We start from the raw sequence: 16,825 nt of genomic DNA, 5'->3' as shown, positions 1-16,825 counted from the left end.
CACACACACACACACACACACACACACACACACACACACACACACACACACATCTGGCCGGGGGGTAAATTAACTAACATTCCCACAGAGGCTAATCTCCACGCCTCTACTGTGACAAGATAATAATAATAAAATAAGGGACAGCAGCTCCTCTGGCAGCTAAATATGTATCTACCTGCCACAGCCTGAGGGACTCACTATAACATTCAAAAATGCATGGATTTATGTATAATTGTTTAAAATTGTACTGTACCGTACTGATTATGAATTGTAATATTGTAATATTAGATTAGAGCAGGAATACGCTGCACAGTGCTCTGGCATCTTGTTCCTTCTGCTGCTCAACTCAGAGGCTCAACGAGTCACTAAAGAACTGATCTGGGAGAAGGACCGATCCAAGATGGCGGCCGCATTTCTCGCGGCCCAACGTTCGATGCGGCATCTACTCTTTATATGTCTATGGTCTCAACTGTCTGGAGCGCGTGCCCGCTGACTCCTTCCCTCTTGCCCTGCGCGCTCCCGTGTCTCTCTCCTACAGCTACAGTCTGCCCTCCCTCACGTGTTGTGTGTGTATAAAAGGTCCCAGTGTCCGTTTCTCATCATCATGTCCTCCGTGTCACCAGACAAACGGCGAAAAATGGAGTCAGCGCTGATCCAGCTGAAGAAACACACGGTGGTGGTGGCAGACACCGGAGATTTTAACGGTAAAGAAAACCCCCAACTGCCTTTTAATCCCATGCTAATCGGTTAGCATTAGCAGCTTTAATGTGAATGACCGCCCTGTCAAGTGTGAGCTAACAGTCAAGCTAACCAACTCCTGTGATGTTTTATAATGGTTTCCCTCGTAACTAACGTCCTAAAGTTGACAAGCTGTCTACCCGATACTTGTTGTCAGGGTAACCCAACTTGGTGACAGTTAGCTACTTTACGTTAGCTGCTCTAGCTTCTTCTTTTTACTTAGAAATCTTTATTTCAGGTTAAGAACAAGCAGAAAATTAGCCAAAGTAGGTTTTCATACAAGTAAGACCAGTGTGCAAATACTACTTATCAAAAGTATAGCAAGTAAATGTAAAAAAACGAATTTAAACTTAAATAAAAAACGTTAAAAAAGTCACAATTGGTCAAACAAGCTAGCTAGCAAAACGTCTCTCCTTATTCAGTTTTAATAATAAATGTAAGTATTTTGTTTACATTAGCCTCTTAACAACCTCACTCATGACTTAACTTAATAAATGGCTACAACTAGCAGTTATTAAGCTGTGGCGAAACTAGTACCAGACTGCTGTGCTCTCTGAGTCTACTAACGTTAGAAACTGGTGTAACAAGTGAGCTTTCCTTCCTCGTTTGTCCCTTTCATGCCACAGAAGGAAAGGTCGTGTTTCTCAATGGATCAGAATGAGGAAATGTGTGCCCTGTGCGGTAATACAATTGCATTGTGTGATGCAAACCAGATAGTTCCTCATCCAGAGTTTGCAGACTCAGGATGACATGACAGAAAAGGTTTGTGTTGCAGCCAGGCATGGCTCTGGAAAGATGATAATGTTGCTCCCATAACACAGTAGAGTGGCGTCTGTTTGCATAGACCTTTTTAAGAAATGTGTTAGTATGTATTTTGTTAAATTGCTCATGTAGTGGACTGTGAATCGAAAGAAAGAATAATACATTTATGCGTTAAGCACATAAAGCACATTTATGTGTAAAGCACCATTATTAAAAAACAATAACAAAGTGCTACAGAGTACGATATGGTTAAAAACAAGAGCAGGAAGGTAAACGTAAAGAGAAAGCTTTTTAAAAGGAAGGTTTTCAGGCCCTTCTTAAAAGAGTCAGCAGTTTGTGGAGCCCTCGGGTGGTCTGGGAGGGAATTCAACAGGTGAGGAGCAGCTGCGCAGAAGGCCCGGTCCCCCATGGTGCAGAGCTTGGGTACTGGAGGGCTGGAGGATGATTTTGTTCCCAGAGCGGAGGTTACGTGTGGAGGTTTGTGGTGCGAGTAGTTCTCTGATGTAGGGAGGGGGTTTTCTGTGGATGCACTGATGGGTGAGTAGGGAGATTTTGTGTTCAATCCTGTAAGAGACAGGAAGCCAGTGTAATGCATGGAGGATCGGTGTGATGTGGTCGTATTTTCGCACCCTCATCAGGATCCTAGCGGCACTGTTCTGGATGTATTGCAGGTTTTTGTAGGCCCTTGCTTGGAGTCCCGATGTGTGCGTTGCAGTAATCCAGCCTTGAGGAGACAAAGGCGTGGACCAGTTTTGTTGCATCTAACGGACTGAGTGTGGGATGGAGTTTAGCAATATTCCTGAGGTGGTAGAGGGAGGTCTTGCGAGATGTTTGATGTGAGTGTCAAAAGTTAGAATGTGTAGTGTTGAATCTTACCCCCAGGCAGGTGACTCTGTCTTGTGGCTTACAGGAAATAAAAGGAGTCTAATGCACATAAAACAATTTCATGAATTCACTACAAACTCTTGGAAAGAAAGTGGCAATTGTTCTTAATTATTCAGACATTTTTGTACACGAAACACAATGAGTCAAACAAATAAACTGACTGATCAATTGAAAGGGAAAATAATCATTAGTTGCAGAGCTCGTCTGATCCAATGCAAGACTAAACATTGCTTACAACTTTGCAGCAAGTGGAGCATGCATTCTTTATTTAAATTGACATGATCATTTCTTAGTACGATGTCAATCTAACAATGTAATCAAATCATTTCTCAAACTTTGAATACTTCTGTCACCACTGTCATGAAAAAAAAGAGTGGTTACTCAAGATTTGGCATCCATTGGCTTCTCTTTTTCTTTAGAGGCTTTGCTTAAAAAAATCGAAATATTGCAGGAACGTTGTAAGATTTCTCAGGTTTCACTGGGTGTAGTGTCGGCATGTTTAAGTGAAGCAGCCTCCCTTCTGTTTCACGTAAGAACTTGGTCTAACATGTAACAACACGCTCTTACTTCACCCATGCACGTGAGGAAACAAAGAATGGGTTTAAAGTTAATGGAGGGGCTGATGGGGGAAATTACGTGGTAACAAATTATCCTGCATGGTTATTGATGGTTTAAACACGGCGTGCATTTAGAGAAGGCTCCTCGTGAGCTGAATTGTTCACTACTGCTTTGGACAGACGACAGACTTGTGTGCATACTAATGTCACGTTTAGATTAAGTTAGTAGTCCGAATGTGGTACGGATGGATTTTTGTTTTATAATTTATGGTTACTGAGGATATAAAATTGGATTTAATTCGGTGTATTTCTATGCACCACAATGCCCACAGAGTGATTTGTGTAGAAAGCTGTTTTTCTGTACAAAAACGAGGCATGACTAGCATTCAAATTAAAGAACATCAACGTAAAATAAGTTCTTTCTTTGTCTTATTTTGTGCTAATAATATGTTTCCCCACATGCATTTACACATCCTTACCTACCAAATCATGCAACTGCAAACTTTTTAAAGCTGCACTGTACTTGTACCATAATCTGGTAATTTTATGTAAATGTAGTTGGTGCACATTTAACTTTTATATTGCTTAAAAAGTAAAATCAGCATTCTCCTTTACATATTTTATAACATCTAAGTTGCCTTACACAGAAAAGTCCTGTTCTAGTGTTATTTACAATCTTTTATTTGTTTAAAGCTTTCTATTATAACTTTAGGCTATAATTTGATATATACTGTATATCGATTATATATACATTGATTATTTCTTTCTTTATATATATAAAATTGATTATGTATGCCCCATATTTTGTGCCTACTTCTGTAATCAGCACTTGAACTGTGTATTGTGGTCTTAAACTTTCGACCATGAGTATTCGGTCCAAACTCACTGACCTGCAGATGGATCCACATTTTTTGAAGAGGGTTGAGAGTTGCATTGCTCCAGAACAGAGGCAGGCTTTGTCCTTACGCTAAAGCGCTGGCAGCACCAAAAACACTCCACAGCAACAAACAAGTGCTGGCAAAAAACCCACCGTGCCTCATGAAAAGGCCGATCATGCATTAAATTAAAAACTGTAGCTCAGGCCTGTAAACTGCAATGGAATGATTTTAGAGTGAAGTTCTGTAGGTTATGAAATGTATTAACACAGGCCTTATGATCCTTTTCTGCAGATCATACAGATTATTCAACTCTTTAGTCAATCCGTCATAGTTTTTCCACAAAATTGTAATATTTTGAGCTAGCTCTTAGTATTTCAGCATTAATAGATGGGAATTTTTACAGGTGTGTTCTCGCTTGGTTGGAATGAAAACCTGCAGCCACACGGCCCTTTACTGGATCAGTTTGACACCCCTGGTTTAAAGGAACACTGATATCCATCCACTTTCTCTGACGTAATAGGTTGTTTTCGGAGGATGGTACAGCAATATTTCTATACTGTAGATGGCGCCATCTACTCTCTCTAGCAGCAGTATATTGTAGTTACAATCGTTTATATTTTGTCCATTGTACAGACACCTCTGGGGAGGTTCAGGGTAGACTTCCAGCCAGTGATGTATTCATGAAGTCTAATAATAACAACTTTAGAACATTTGGAGTAAAACAGTTAAGCTGTAATAAATCTAAATGCCACCTTTGTCCTCTTTGTTTTTGCTTATTAGATGTGTTATAGTGCAGTCGTTTAACTCTTAAATTTTGATGGACATATTTGCATTTTTTTAACTTTAATATTAAACTTGAGCGAGACATATTAAATGTAATTAAAAACTTTTTTGGTGTTATGATGGTCTAAATGTTTGTGTGTGTGTGTGGACAGATTTTTAACATTGTCACCTACAAAGTACAAGGGATTCATTTAGACTGACATTACTGGATCAGAAGACATCCCGAAATGAGAAAACAAAATGCATTTTTAAATCTGTTATGAAGTATTAGGACATCTAACACCACTCAATCCTGGGCTTTGGGATGTCTCAGGCATGGATTATATATATATATATATATATATATACACATACACATAAACATACACACACACACACAGAGTTTCCCCACAGGAGTAATTTAAAGATTCCTTTCCTATAGAACATCTCTATAATTGTCCTTTTAGTAAACAAACTAAACAGCCTTATGTTATTTATGTTATGGCTGCGTGTTTACAATTCTCAGAAAACTCTTGTTCAGAAAACAGTTGTTCAAAGGTCGTTTGTTAAATTGTTTGGGAAGAGGCTCCACTACTAACGCGAAAAACGAAACTGAAACTTATCAGAGATCCTTTATTATTTAGTTCGAGAAGCGGGTTCACTCCTACAAAAAACTAAAACAGAATTTAAACCCCCTGCGTGCATGCGTGTCTAACTTATTTTCTCTCTTTCTGTCTTGCAGCCATTGACGAGTACAAGCCTCAAGATGCCACCACTAACCCATCTCTTATCCTGGCTGCTGCCAAGATGCCAGCCTACCAGCAACTCTTGGATCAGGCCATTAAATTCGGCATCGCCAAAGGCGGGTAAGAAATTAAAAATAAATTAGTTGTTTACTGGAACTACACCTGACTACATACCTGCACATAAATAGATCAGCATTGACGTGAGTGATCTGCTTGAGAAAGGAAACATTTTTTGTGGTTTTGCAGATGTTGCACAGAACACGATTCCTCTGCAAGGTTTTGACACAAGTTCCTTAATTTACATCAGGCAGTTAACGGTTATGTCTTAGTCTGATGCATTTTTTTTTTTTTTTTTTAAATGATTGTCATTCTTTATCTCATGTAATGGAGTGTGGTTAAACGTTCAAAGTTAGTGAGCTTTGACATAGTCTCTACACTCTGTAATTCAACCTGGTGACCTGCCAAAATTAATCATTTGAATGTGCAAAAGTTTGCAGCTAAAATAATAATATAAAAACTGCACAATGCTGCACAGTGCAGCTCTGACATTAAGCTAACCAGCTTCATAATGTTTCCTTCTCTGCCCAGAACTGAAGAGGAGCAGGTAGCCAACACCATGGACAAGCTGTTTGTGAGTTTCGGGCTAGAGATCCTCAAGAAGGTCCCAGGCAGAGTCTCTACTGAGGTGGATGCAAGGTATGTGTAAACATGTCACAAGGTGCTCATTATGATAAGAAACGTGTCACGAAATGTGACACTAAGACTGAGAGAATTTTAAACTACGCAGGTGACTTTTTAAACATTTATTGGCCTTGTTGTTGTTGTTTGTCATTCTTCTGTAAAAAACGTGATTAGGATTAGAGTTTATCCATCTTCTCTCAACATTTTGTTTTAATCAGTCGGCAGCCACATTACTCATCGATAATTGATAAGTAATTAGTCAAATCTTATAAAATTCTTAATGCATGTTTTTGCTTTAGGGAAAAAACGACTTAAAATACAAACACAACTTATTATTTGTAGCACAACCTCAGTCAAAGCAGTACTTGAATCATGAATGGAATAAACATGGTAAATTAACCTGCATTTTTAAAGTTTGTCTTTTCATGCACTCATTTGCACACGCTCAAACAAAGCTACCATGTAAGGCACTGGCCTAACGAATGGGAGCAATATGGGGTTCAGTGTCATCAAAACTCCCCTTTGATCACTGAACGACCCCCTCTGCACACTGGCTGCGACGCCATAGGTCCAGGAGCCTAAAGTGGGGTGCGCCTTCCCCTACTTCCTACCCCCCTACTTCTGGCATTTTTGCTACACAGATGTTACATTTTGAGACTTTAACCCTTGCATGGTTGTGATGCTATCACAGGGACAAAACCTGTCAAAACCCAGACAGACAAATGAACACCTAATTAAATACTGATAACAGCCTCTATGCGGTTCCTGGTACAGTAGGTGTCTCGAGGACCAGATTTTTCCTTGGCACACACACGGGGTGACAGACAATATTTCAATGCGTCATGGCCGTGTTGTTTCTCTTCATCTAACAGACTATCTTTTGATAAAGATGAAATGGTTTCTAAGGCCCTGAGGCTCATCGCTCTCTACAAAGAAGCAGGCATTGACAAGGAGCGTGTACTCATCAAACTGTCATCCACATGGGAGGGTATCCAGGCTGGCAGGTGAGCATGTAATGTTATTATGCTATCATTATTATTACTCTTTTACAATTTGTCTATAGTGATTTTTGATGTTCATATTACTTACCCATCCAGAGCAGTTGGGGGTTTGGTGCCTTGTTCACAGGCACCTCAGCAGTGCCAAGGAGGTGAACACACTCCATACTTGGTCTGTACATGAGGCTTGAACTGCCGACCCTGTGGTTCCCTATGGAATGAGCACCTGCCACCCCCGTCTTAAATCCTTTATCTTAATGTTGTGTTTCTGTGTAAACTCAATATGTCACCATGTGCCAGTCCTCCTTTACAGATGTTTTTTTTATTATGCTTTTGGGCTTTCCCCAATAACTCTCTGTATTAATGTCCTGATTATTTAAATTATTATTTCATTCCCCCAGGCGAAGTCTGCACAGACGCAGACTTACAAAACGTGTTCAGAAAGTGTGTGCGAGACAACACTCGTGTCTTAGACCATATGACAGTCGGCCGGCCCTCACAGATTTTACGAAGGAGGCCTGTACCCCTGAGGGATAAAACGTGTAATGCAAAGAATTCAGACACATGGCTAGAGAATGGCGAGACTTAAACACATGAAGGCCTGAAAACGTGATAATACCCGAGTGGCTGTGTAATGTCTCCTGCTCAATCACGTGGATTTCTTTATGTCTACACAGTCATTTCATAGTAATACCTGAGGTATGGTACAGTTGCGTAAGCTATAAATCTACCTGTATTGAAGAAGCCTGTATCTCTGTTAACTTAGCTGCCTCAATTGGATTCCACACATGTAAGCAGTGCAAAATAATGGGCTAAAATCTCTCAAGAAAACAAAAAGACTGCATTTTGAGGAAACTGTATTGTCTTATATCCTGTGGCTTGCTCTGCTACTTTTGAATAAGGTTCTGGTTGAAATGGGAAGCAGAGTAAAAATGCATGTTCACATGTGGACGTATTACAGCTTGTGATGCGTTTTTTTGAAAATTAAATATTTGTTGTTGTTTTTTTGTTTTGTTTTTCAGGGAGCTCGAGGAGAAGCACGGCGTTCACTGCAACATGACCCTGCTGTTCTCTTTTGCTCAGGCTGTGGCCTGTGCAGAAGCAAATGTAACACTCATATCCCCCTTTGTTGGACGCATCCTCGACTGGTACAAGGAGAATACAGGCCGCGCAAGCTACGAGCCACACGAAGACCCAGGTAATAGAGGCCATTGTTAGTGTTAGCGAACATGCCTTCCTGTGAAATAAAGTCACAAAAGGGAGTTAGTCAAAGCGTAATACCAGATAAGATTTACATTAAATGCCCTGCCCTCTTTTACAAGTTCCAGATTTGATTGTGATTTTGTTGGGTGAGACTCTTATACACATACAGTATCATGCAGTAATCTCCCCCCTGGAAATGTATCCCTGTAGGCGTGGGGTCAGTTATTTAAGGGGGAAAGTGATGCACACTCACACTGCTGCTGATTTCACAGTATTATGCAGTCGCAAAGATTTTGAAGAAAACTCCAAACCTGTTGCAGAGAAAAATATTTGAAATACTGGTTCTATAGGGGTTTTGTTGGGGAGGAAAATGCAGTCAACATGTTGGTCAGGCCACGTAAACTCCACTGGGCCTTTAACTTCCAAATGAGTATGTAGGTTCCTGAGCTTTTGATTTAGTCACTCTGTCGTATAAAGCACTGCTGGTACTTTCTTAAGAAGACAAGTCTGAACTGTTTGGGGCTGATGACTGCTCCCCAAATCTCCTTTTTAAGTGTGCATTCACATAGCCCCCGGCAGACCGCAGGGTTGTCCATTTGTGTGAAGTTGTGTTTTTTAACCCTTTAAAGTAACACAATTATACTTTTATATATCATTCAAGCTGTCAATTTCCGTCATTTTTATCGTGCTCTTTTGGGGATGTAATTTAGAAGGTAAACGGACAGCACCATCACTGTCATGACAGTAGCTACAATATTGAAAAAAATGACCATACATTCAGAAAAGGGGGTCTGTCCACGAGAGTCCACGAGATGCAACAAGATTTTAACACACTTTAAAATGTCTATTTTCTTTACAAAGGGGTGGATTTTAACAGAGAGCTGTGGTGGTGCTGCAGGTGTCTTTGCATAGTACTTGTGTTTGACGCGGTGTAGCCTACGGTACTCACAGAAGTTAAGTAACCCCAACCCGGTCCACGACGCGGGGGGAGAGACACGTCTAAAGCGCGCACGTCAACATACAGGTACTGCTCCACAGTGCGAGATTTAACAACCATCACTCGCTCATCTTAAAGAACAGATACGTTTACATTTTATTAATTAGATCGACTCACACCTGCGATTCCTCCCGCTGTAGATGGGTTTCAAACATATGAACCGTATATACACTGACTGATCAGCTCAGTCTGTGTGTCACCTGCTGCTTCATGAGCTGCGCTGGGTGGAGAAAAAAAAGTCAATGAATCAGTCAAACACTGTTGATTTCTTCCCATAGAGCTGACAAACTATTTTGGTTTATTACATTTTTGCTGTCATTCGGCTCGGGAGTGGCCGTCTGTCGCCAGCTCGTCACATATGGGGACTTCGGGTCCGTCAGGTCCCGACACTGTGACTAGCTGTGGGGCTCACGTGTTACGTGTTTGTGTTCCTATCCTCTTGCACTACTTACATATTGTTCATGTCTTATCTGTCACTCTGTTGCTGTTTAGCCTCTTGCAGACTGACTTGGTGAGACACCTGGGTGTGCATGTGCGACTAGACATACATACACATACACCCTCTCACATTTTTGGTCGCAGTCTGGAGCCCTGCAGCTTCATTGCACAGAAAAAAGAGAGAAGGAAAAGAAACAATGGGTCTTTATGCTGGATCTTGTGTTTTTTTTAACTCTCTTTTGGCAGTGATGGAGGACATAAAAAATTAAAGGAATCATGGTTTTCATGCATTTCCAACGCACTGTAGCAGATTGCCTGAATGTTCTTTTCTTAGCGTGCCAGTCAGTGTTTAATCAGACAATTTAATGGTTAGGTTCGTATTAAAGGTCAATCCCCAACTGGATAAATGAATCAGTGTTAAAAGGCGTTAAAAATCACCAGACAGAAGATTCAAGATTCAAGAAGCTTTATTTATCCCGAGGGAAATTATTTTGCAACAGTTTCAATACAAAGGTGGGAAAGGATCAGAGTAACAATAACCATAAACATAAATCAAATCAAAATAAAGCTAACATCAGATAAATCAAGCAATGAACTAAGTGTGACAGAGTGCAACAGACATCGTGGTTAAGCGTAGGTATATACAATATACAACAATACGCACTGTTCAGTTTAGCAGCAGATTGAAATGAAATAAGTACAAACTAGATAAGTGAGAAGGAGCGATAAGTTATAAGTGTTAAAAATGAAGCAGCATTTCCTACATAACTACGTGACAGTATGGCACAGTGGAGTGTGGCAGCATTTCGTACTGATGTAAGTTACAGTAAACCACAGTGAAGTGTAGCAGCAGATAGTTACAGTACCATTAATAAATAAATAAAGTGATGTAGTGGTGTTATAAAGTGACAGTGTAGTATAGCAAGGATCACAATTATACAAGCAATAATCAGAGCCACGGTGCAAACTCGGTTTAAATCAGTGTATGGCACAATGAGCTTCACTCCGCATCAGAAAATGTCTTTTAAATAATTTTCCAAAAGGTCCAAATAATGTTCTCCAACAGAAACCGAACAAAGTCAAATCAAAAATCACTTTTCGGTTTCAAGCATAACAAAATAAAGAAATAATTTCAGTTTGTTTAATGTTGTTTTTGTTGTTTTTGTAGGAGTGAATCATCTTCTCAAACTAAATAATAAAGGATCTCTGATAAGTTTCAGTTTCATCTGCCCAAACAATCTAACAATCGATCTTTGAAGACGTGAATCTCCTACGCTGTCGGAGTTTTCTGAGAATTGTAAACACGCAGCCATGTAGACACAGAATTTACATGCTGTTGTGTAAATAAGATCGATACCATAAGGCTATTTAGTTTGTTTCCTAAAAGTACAATGTATAGAGCTGTTCTATAGGAAAGGAATCCTTAAATGACTCCTGTTGAGATCTGACGCTATTCAGAAAATACAAATACATTAAAGTTACTTGGCGTTCAAGGGGGACGGGGGTGTCAGCGCCCCCCTAATATAATGGTAGGGGAAACACTGGACCCTTCAAGAGAACAAGCATCTAGCGTTGATGCATTCTTATTGTGCATCATTGCTCTTTTGTGTGTTGTGCATTTAACAATCACAAGTATTATATTTCTTTTAAAACTGTGTGGTCTTTGTCATTTAAAGCAATAAAATAGTCTGCACATGAGCCTAACAATAAAGCCTAGTTGCTGTATATAGGATAATCAGGATAAATTAAGCATTATGCTTTTAAAACATTCTAACCTACGGCTGTGGAAATTGCATCACTGCGACAGCCCTAGGTACAAGCGAGCAACAATAGAAGAACATTTTCATCCTTTACCCTGCTGCGCTAACTTGTAATTACCCTAATGTAATCTATTTCTTCGTCTTTTCAAATGTCATAAAGTGTGCATCGTTTAAATTAGGAAGCATACTTAGTGCAGTGGTACGCAACATTATGGCACCATGCCTACTGTAGAATGCTGTCAATCAAGTCTAAGCAGGCAAGCTCACATCCTGTGTTGCTTGGTTCACTTTTACAGCCATCCCTATTGCACAGCGGGTCACCGAAATGATCCAACTGGAGCAGGCAAGGAAAAGACTTTGCGTGGCTCAGGAAACTGACGTTTTGTTCTTTGCACCTGCACAAACGTAGAATCCCCAAACACTCCAGAAAAAAAAACATTTAACTGTTTAATAAAAACAACTTTCACTAAACATGGAACTGTATTGCTGAACATTTCACGTGGGTATTATGAAGCTACTCGAAGGGTTTACGTTTTTTCACTTGGAGTAAATCCAAAAAATTCCTTTAATGTTTTATGTAGTTTTAAAAATGTGTCTGATTTTACTGGACTGGAGTTTATTGTGATAGTTTGGCAAATGGTGGCTTCTGTCAAAATACACTTGAGTTACAAATCTACAGCAGAATGAGCTAAAAGTCCATTTTTAGGAGGTTAAATTGCTCCTAAATGAGCAGCAATCATAGTTAAAAGCATATTTAGAGTTAAACTGTCAACTGATTTTGACTGGCCCTTATTTCAAAAGTATTTTCTGTACCACTGCCGCTATAATCTACCATGAGTTATCCAACGTTGCTATTTCAATTATTGTCCAGTGATGCGAAGATATATTTGCTAGTGATTATCTTAACTGCATATTACTCTTGTGATGAGATAAATCCATGTCATAGGAAGATGGGTGCAGTGATGACTAAGCAGTCTGCTAACTCGTTGCCTTTGATGCCAGTATTAGGTTCGTTTCACAAACACTCCTAGGCTGAAAAAAGATAGATGCATTCAGGCTGAAATTCCCTGTGGTGTTCCGTCGGGATTAAGCTATGACCCTAACTCTGCTATTTACTTGGCCAATTTATACAGTGTAACACTAGAGCACTATAACGTCCATCTCCAATGCATTTGCCTAATCTCTTTCAATGTTCATCTAAGTCGAGTTGTAACCGAGCAGTCTGTTGCGTGTAGAGGTCTGTATGGTTATATCGTGGCAGCCTGGTGTCGTTTTCAGACAGTCTTAATGAAGGTAAACATGATGAAAAGCTTTGTGTGATGCCGCTGGCTAACTCTTCTACCACAACTTTTTTTGTTTAAATAAAAATATTTTTATTCCGGTCAGCATGTCATAGGCCAGTCTTTACCAAAGTTAGGGTTGGGACGCATTTTTATTGGGTCGCCAATCAGCAGAGTAAAATGCAAAACAATTATGATATGTGAATATATTGAAAAATGTCTACGTTTTCTGGCTGAGGTAATGTCAGGTGTGACTTCTCTGATTCACTCTCAATGGCCCCAAGGATGCACTAAATTTCTCTTCTGGGTCATGTGCTGCAAAGGTTTGGGAAGCCTTTGTATAGGTAAATGCCTACCAATGTTCCTGTACCGTCCAACACTATTTAATATTAAATGCATTTGGACTTTACATTTTTCTCTTCCCCTTCTCTAGGTGTGCTGAGTGTGACCAAGATTTATAACTACTACAAGAAGTTTGGCTACAGCACCGTGGTGATGGGCGCCTCCTTCAGAAACACAGGGCAAGTGAAAGCGTTGGCGGGCTGTGATCTGCTCACCATCTCCCCCGGGCTGCTCGCAGAGCTCAGCAAGGACCACAGCACCATCACAGAGATGCTCAAAGAGGAGACCGGTACTGTCCAAATCCAAAGGCTGCCTTTCTGCAAAAAAAAACGTGCTTTCATCAGCTACTTTGCCAATTTTTACTTTCATTTTGCGTAGATGTTCATTCAACAAGAAGCATAAAAACAAAATAAATTTAGCTACATTATTAAAAATCAGATTTGCGTTTTATTAGGTCAGCTGTATTAGGTTTACGTGAAACATGAAAACAGCATACAAGTTGTTGAACTTGCAGCTTCCAAGTTCAAAGTTTGGTCTCAGACAGTTGGTAACAGTTACGACAACAGAGAGCCCCGAATTAAATGTGTATTCAACTTTCCCATAGCGAGTTGCTGCCCTAGTCTAAAGTGTCAAAATGGCATTAAAATAGTTTGGCAGATCTCTCCGTCCAACTCCTTATCTCCGCTGCGTTCAAGCAGCCTTAAGAACGGAGCGATTCAATTGTTTGTCTTTGTTTACCAATTTCAAACTCTTGAGATTAAACACACATTCGATGTGTGCCACCACACTCAAGTGGCGTACATAACGTGTGTTTAGGAATGGGCATCAATAGGATTTTATCAACACTAATTCTCATCGATTCTCCTATCCGTTCTTTATCGATACTCTTATTGGTTCTTTTTCCCTACTCAATAATTGCTTCTTATTTTTTTAATATATGACTCGCCGCGTCATCTGCCGCATTTGGTCATATCTCTGTTTCTCTGTTCCGCGGGGGGCTTCCGCCATTGAGACGGACCAAATGCCACTCAGCTAAACATCTCTCATAATCTCTCTCCCTGTAGCACTGACAACTGCTATAAAATGTCCCATCGTACTTCATAGTGCAAAAAACATATTGTACATAGCTGTGCGGTCTGCAAGGGTGTGTCTGTGCCGCCCAAAGAGGAAGCTGGCACACCCAAAGAGATTCTTTTACCCACCATCTGTGAGTTGGGGTGTAAAGAGTAGGGAAGGATATTTTGCTCAAATTCTAATAATGTTAATTGTTAAATATAGCTTTTCTTTGATAAAAGAACATCTGTTGTCATGCAGCGTCTGCGTATCAATAGGGCTTTTAGAACTTGATGCTAGCGGTCCAGAGATAACTTATTGTTGTGACAGTGTCTTCAGTCATGGCTGTCAGGGTATTGGGAGGGGATTGTGACAACTTTTGTCATCACTTGTCTTATTTCCTTGAAAAAAATGAAAACAAGAATACTCCCACAGTGCCTGGAGCACATCTGACAACACCTAGATGTTAAATTAAACTCAATTAAAATGTCATCTCAACCAAAGCCACAGCAATGTCTGCATTGTTTGCAGTGCGGAACAACCACAGAGGTGTTTTTCAGTACCAGCTTCTAATATTTCTTCCTGTCACAGGTGTCACGGTCATGAAAGATGCAGTGACATCCAGAGAGCATGAGTTGTTGCAAACCCAGTTTTCTTCTAGTGGCAGAGTATATTATGGCGCTGTTTTTGAAGGGTTGTTCTCAGGAGCCATGTTTAACGAAACTAAAGCAGGTTTAACAAACTCTGACTTTGACCAGAACAGCTGATCAGATTCAGTTCAAGGTTGAACCTCAACATAAAAAGTCATCCTCAATGGAGCTCCGATACTTTGATTCATTGGCAGTCCAATGGAGGTACCTTAAGCATGTATACAGTATGTGGCCTGTTCACATTTATTTTTTAAAGAGACAACAAATGCAGTAACTTTAAACACAGTCACTGAAATAGGGCTGTCGTCAACCAAAGAAATGTTGGTTGACTGAAATTCCAGCTACTCTTCCACCAATCGATCACTGATTGGTCGATGTGGGGATGAACTGCATCACAGTGCACTGAGAGCACTCGTGTTTCCGTCCAAGAAAACCGTCACAGAGACAGGTTTATTTTGCGGAACAAAGAAAATCTTGAAAAAGAGATCATACTTATAAGCTCAGTTTCAAAACTACTTTTTACAGGACAAGTAAAATTAAATAAGGTGGACATAAACATTCACACTATTAATCATGCACTCTTGAACTCTGTACCTCAGAGCTGAAAGTGTACAATACATACATTTCTCATCCATAGTAGCAATCCATTTTTCGCGTCGCATATATCTATTTGCCGCTGCAAAAGGAGAAAACAAATGGAAGGACAGGGCATTAATAAAGGTTTTTTCGTTCATCTTAAGGACTAGCTTAACTGGGATCTTTTGGTTTTGTTTACTTGCATTGGCGCATGCACCTTTTCTCTTTATTAACATTAATGCAAGAAGCCTGTGACTGTTCTCATTCGTCCAGGTCGTCGTTATCCCCAAAGCAATTTCAGTCAAAGCAACTGGACTTGGTTATTTGTCTAGGAAGACGTTTCACCTCTCATCCAAGAGGCTTCACCAGTTCATGGACGCAGACAAAGAACCAAGTCCAGTTGCTTTTGACTGAACTTGCTTTGGGGATTAATGCAAAAAGTGCCCTTTTACTGGCTGTGGACTGAATTTCCAAAAGATGAGATCTGTTAACAGACTTTTTTTGTGTTTTCTTAACCTGAATACTAAGGGCAGTGTATATCCACTTTGACCTTGATTTTTTTTTTTTTTTGGCAGCCAAGGCCTGTGACCTGGAGAAGATTCACCTGGATGAGAAGGATTTCCGCTGGCAGCACAATGAGGACCGCATGGCCGTGGAGAAACTGTCTGACGGCATCCGCAAGTTTGCTGCTGACGCCATCAAGTTGGAGACCATGATCAAAGTATGTTGGGTTTTTTTTTCTTAAATGTGTGTTTGTTTTTTGTCCAATTACATCCTTGTTATTGATACAGAGAGGTTTTTTTTTTTCTTAAATTATTATTATTATTATTATTACAGGAGAAAATGCTCAACGTGAAAAACGGCCAGTAATTGAAAGATGTGGTGTCTCCGGACGGGAAGCATAAGAAGTTAGCAGGCTGCCTTCTTTGTTTCCAACTACCGGAGAGAAGGTCCAAAGCACCAGAAGGCCTTTCTCTCCTCATCTGACCAAACTCCAGAGAACTTCCTGCTGAATTTACACCGTTCATCTTGTAGGCTGGGATTAACTTATCAACTTGTTTTCTGACCAAACAAAAATGGGGATTGATGCTTGTGTGGGTGTGCTGTAAAATAGTTGATGTACTAGGAATTTGACCAGAAAGGGAAAATCTTCGCAGAAGGCATGTCTTGATGAGAGTTAGTCTCGTCGAGTAATATCATGTGACTACTAGATATGACAGCGAGCACTTTTTGGCAGGAGATGACCACAGTTTTTCTATCAATGCTATTTGGACAGGGTTGGGAACAGAACTTGATAAAGACCATTGATCCATCATTCCTCAGAATAATATGTTTTGCTCTTTCAATAAATAAAAAAATCTCAGTCAGTGCATTTGCTTTGGTTGTGTTTGTAATATTTCTATTTTTAGCAGATCCGTGAGTTACAACAGCGTCAGACGCACAAAACAAACGCTGCAGGCCATTTTGAGCAGCAGCCACGTTAGTTGAGGTACTGGATTACTCTTATCAATTCCACAAA

The 16,825-nt window shown here is 40.1% G+C and overlaps 1 protein-coding gene across 1 annotated transcript; it reads left to right on the top strand.

The window, feature by feature from the left end:
• The first annotated feature begins 533 nt into the window (after positions 1-533).
• On the top strand, positions 534-16,676 carry taldo1 (transaldolase 1). Its single transcript, XM_083919755.1, has 8 exons — positions 534-704; positions 5,325-5,448; positions 5,917-6,024; positions 6,882-7,013; positions 8,030-8,205; positions 13,119-13,316; positions 15,882-16,027; positions 16,144-16,676. The coding sequence occupies exons 1-8, from the start codon at positions 605-607 to the stop codon at positions 16,174-16,176; spliced, it is 1,017 nt and encodes a 338-aa protein (XP_083775881.1). The 5' UTR covers positions 534-604; the 3' UTR covers positions 16,177-16,676.
• The last annotated feature ends 149 nt before the right edge of the window (positions 16,677-16,825 follow it).

The sequence above is a fragment of the Echiichthys vipera genome, assembly GCF_963691815.1.
Source record: "Echiichthys vipera genome assembly, chromosome: 1".
Taxonomy (NCBI): Eukaryota; Metazoa; Chordata; class Actinopteri; order Perciformes; family Trachinidae; genus Echiichthys; species Echiichthys vipera.
The sequence above is the reverse complement of the archived record's forward strand: the minus strand, read 5'-3'. Positions and strand labels throughout refer to the sequence as shown.

Bases quoted from the DNA above. Each gene is read 5' to 3' on its own strand.
- taldo1 (XM_083919755.1), top strand. From the start codon at position 605: ATGTCCTCCGTGTCACCAGACAAACGGCGAAAAATGGAGTCAGCGCTG. The intron at 7,014-8,029 runs GTGAGCATGTAA...TTTGTTTTTCAG, and splicing joins GAGGGTATCCAGGCTGGCAG to GGAGCTCGAGGAGAAGCACG. The intron at 8,206-13,118 runs GTAATAGAGGCC...CCCCTTCTCTAG, and splicing joins CGAGCCACACGAAGACCCAG to GTGTGCTGAGTGTGACCAAG.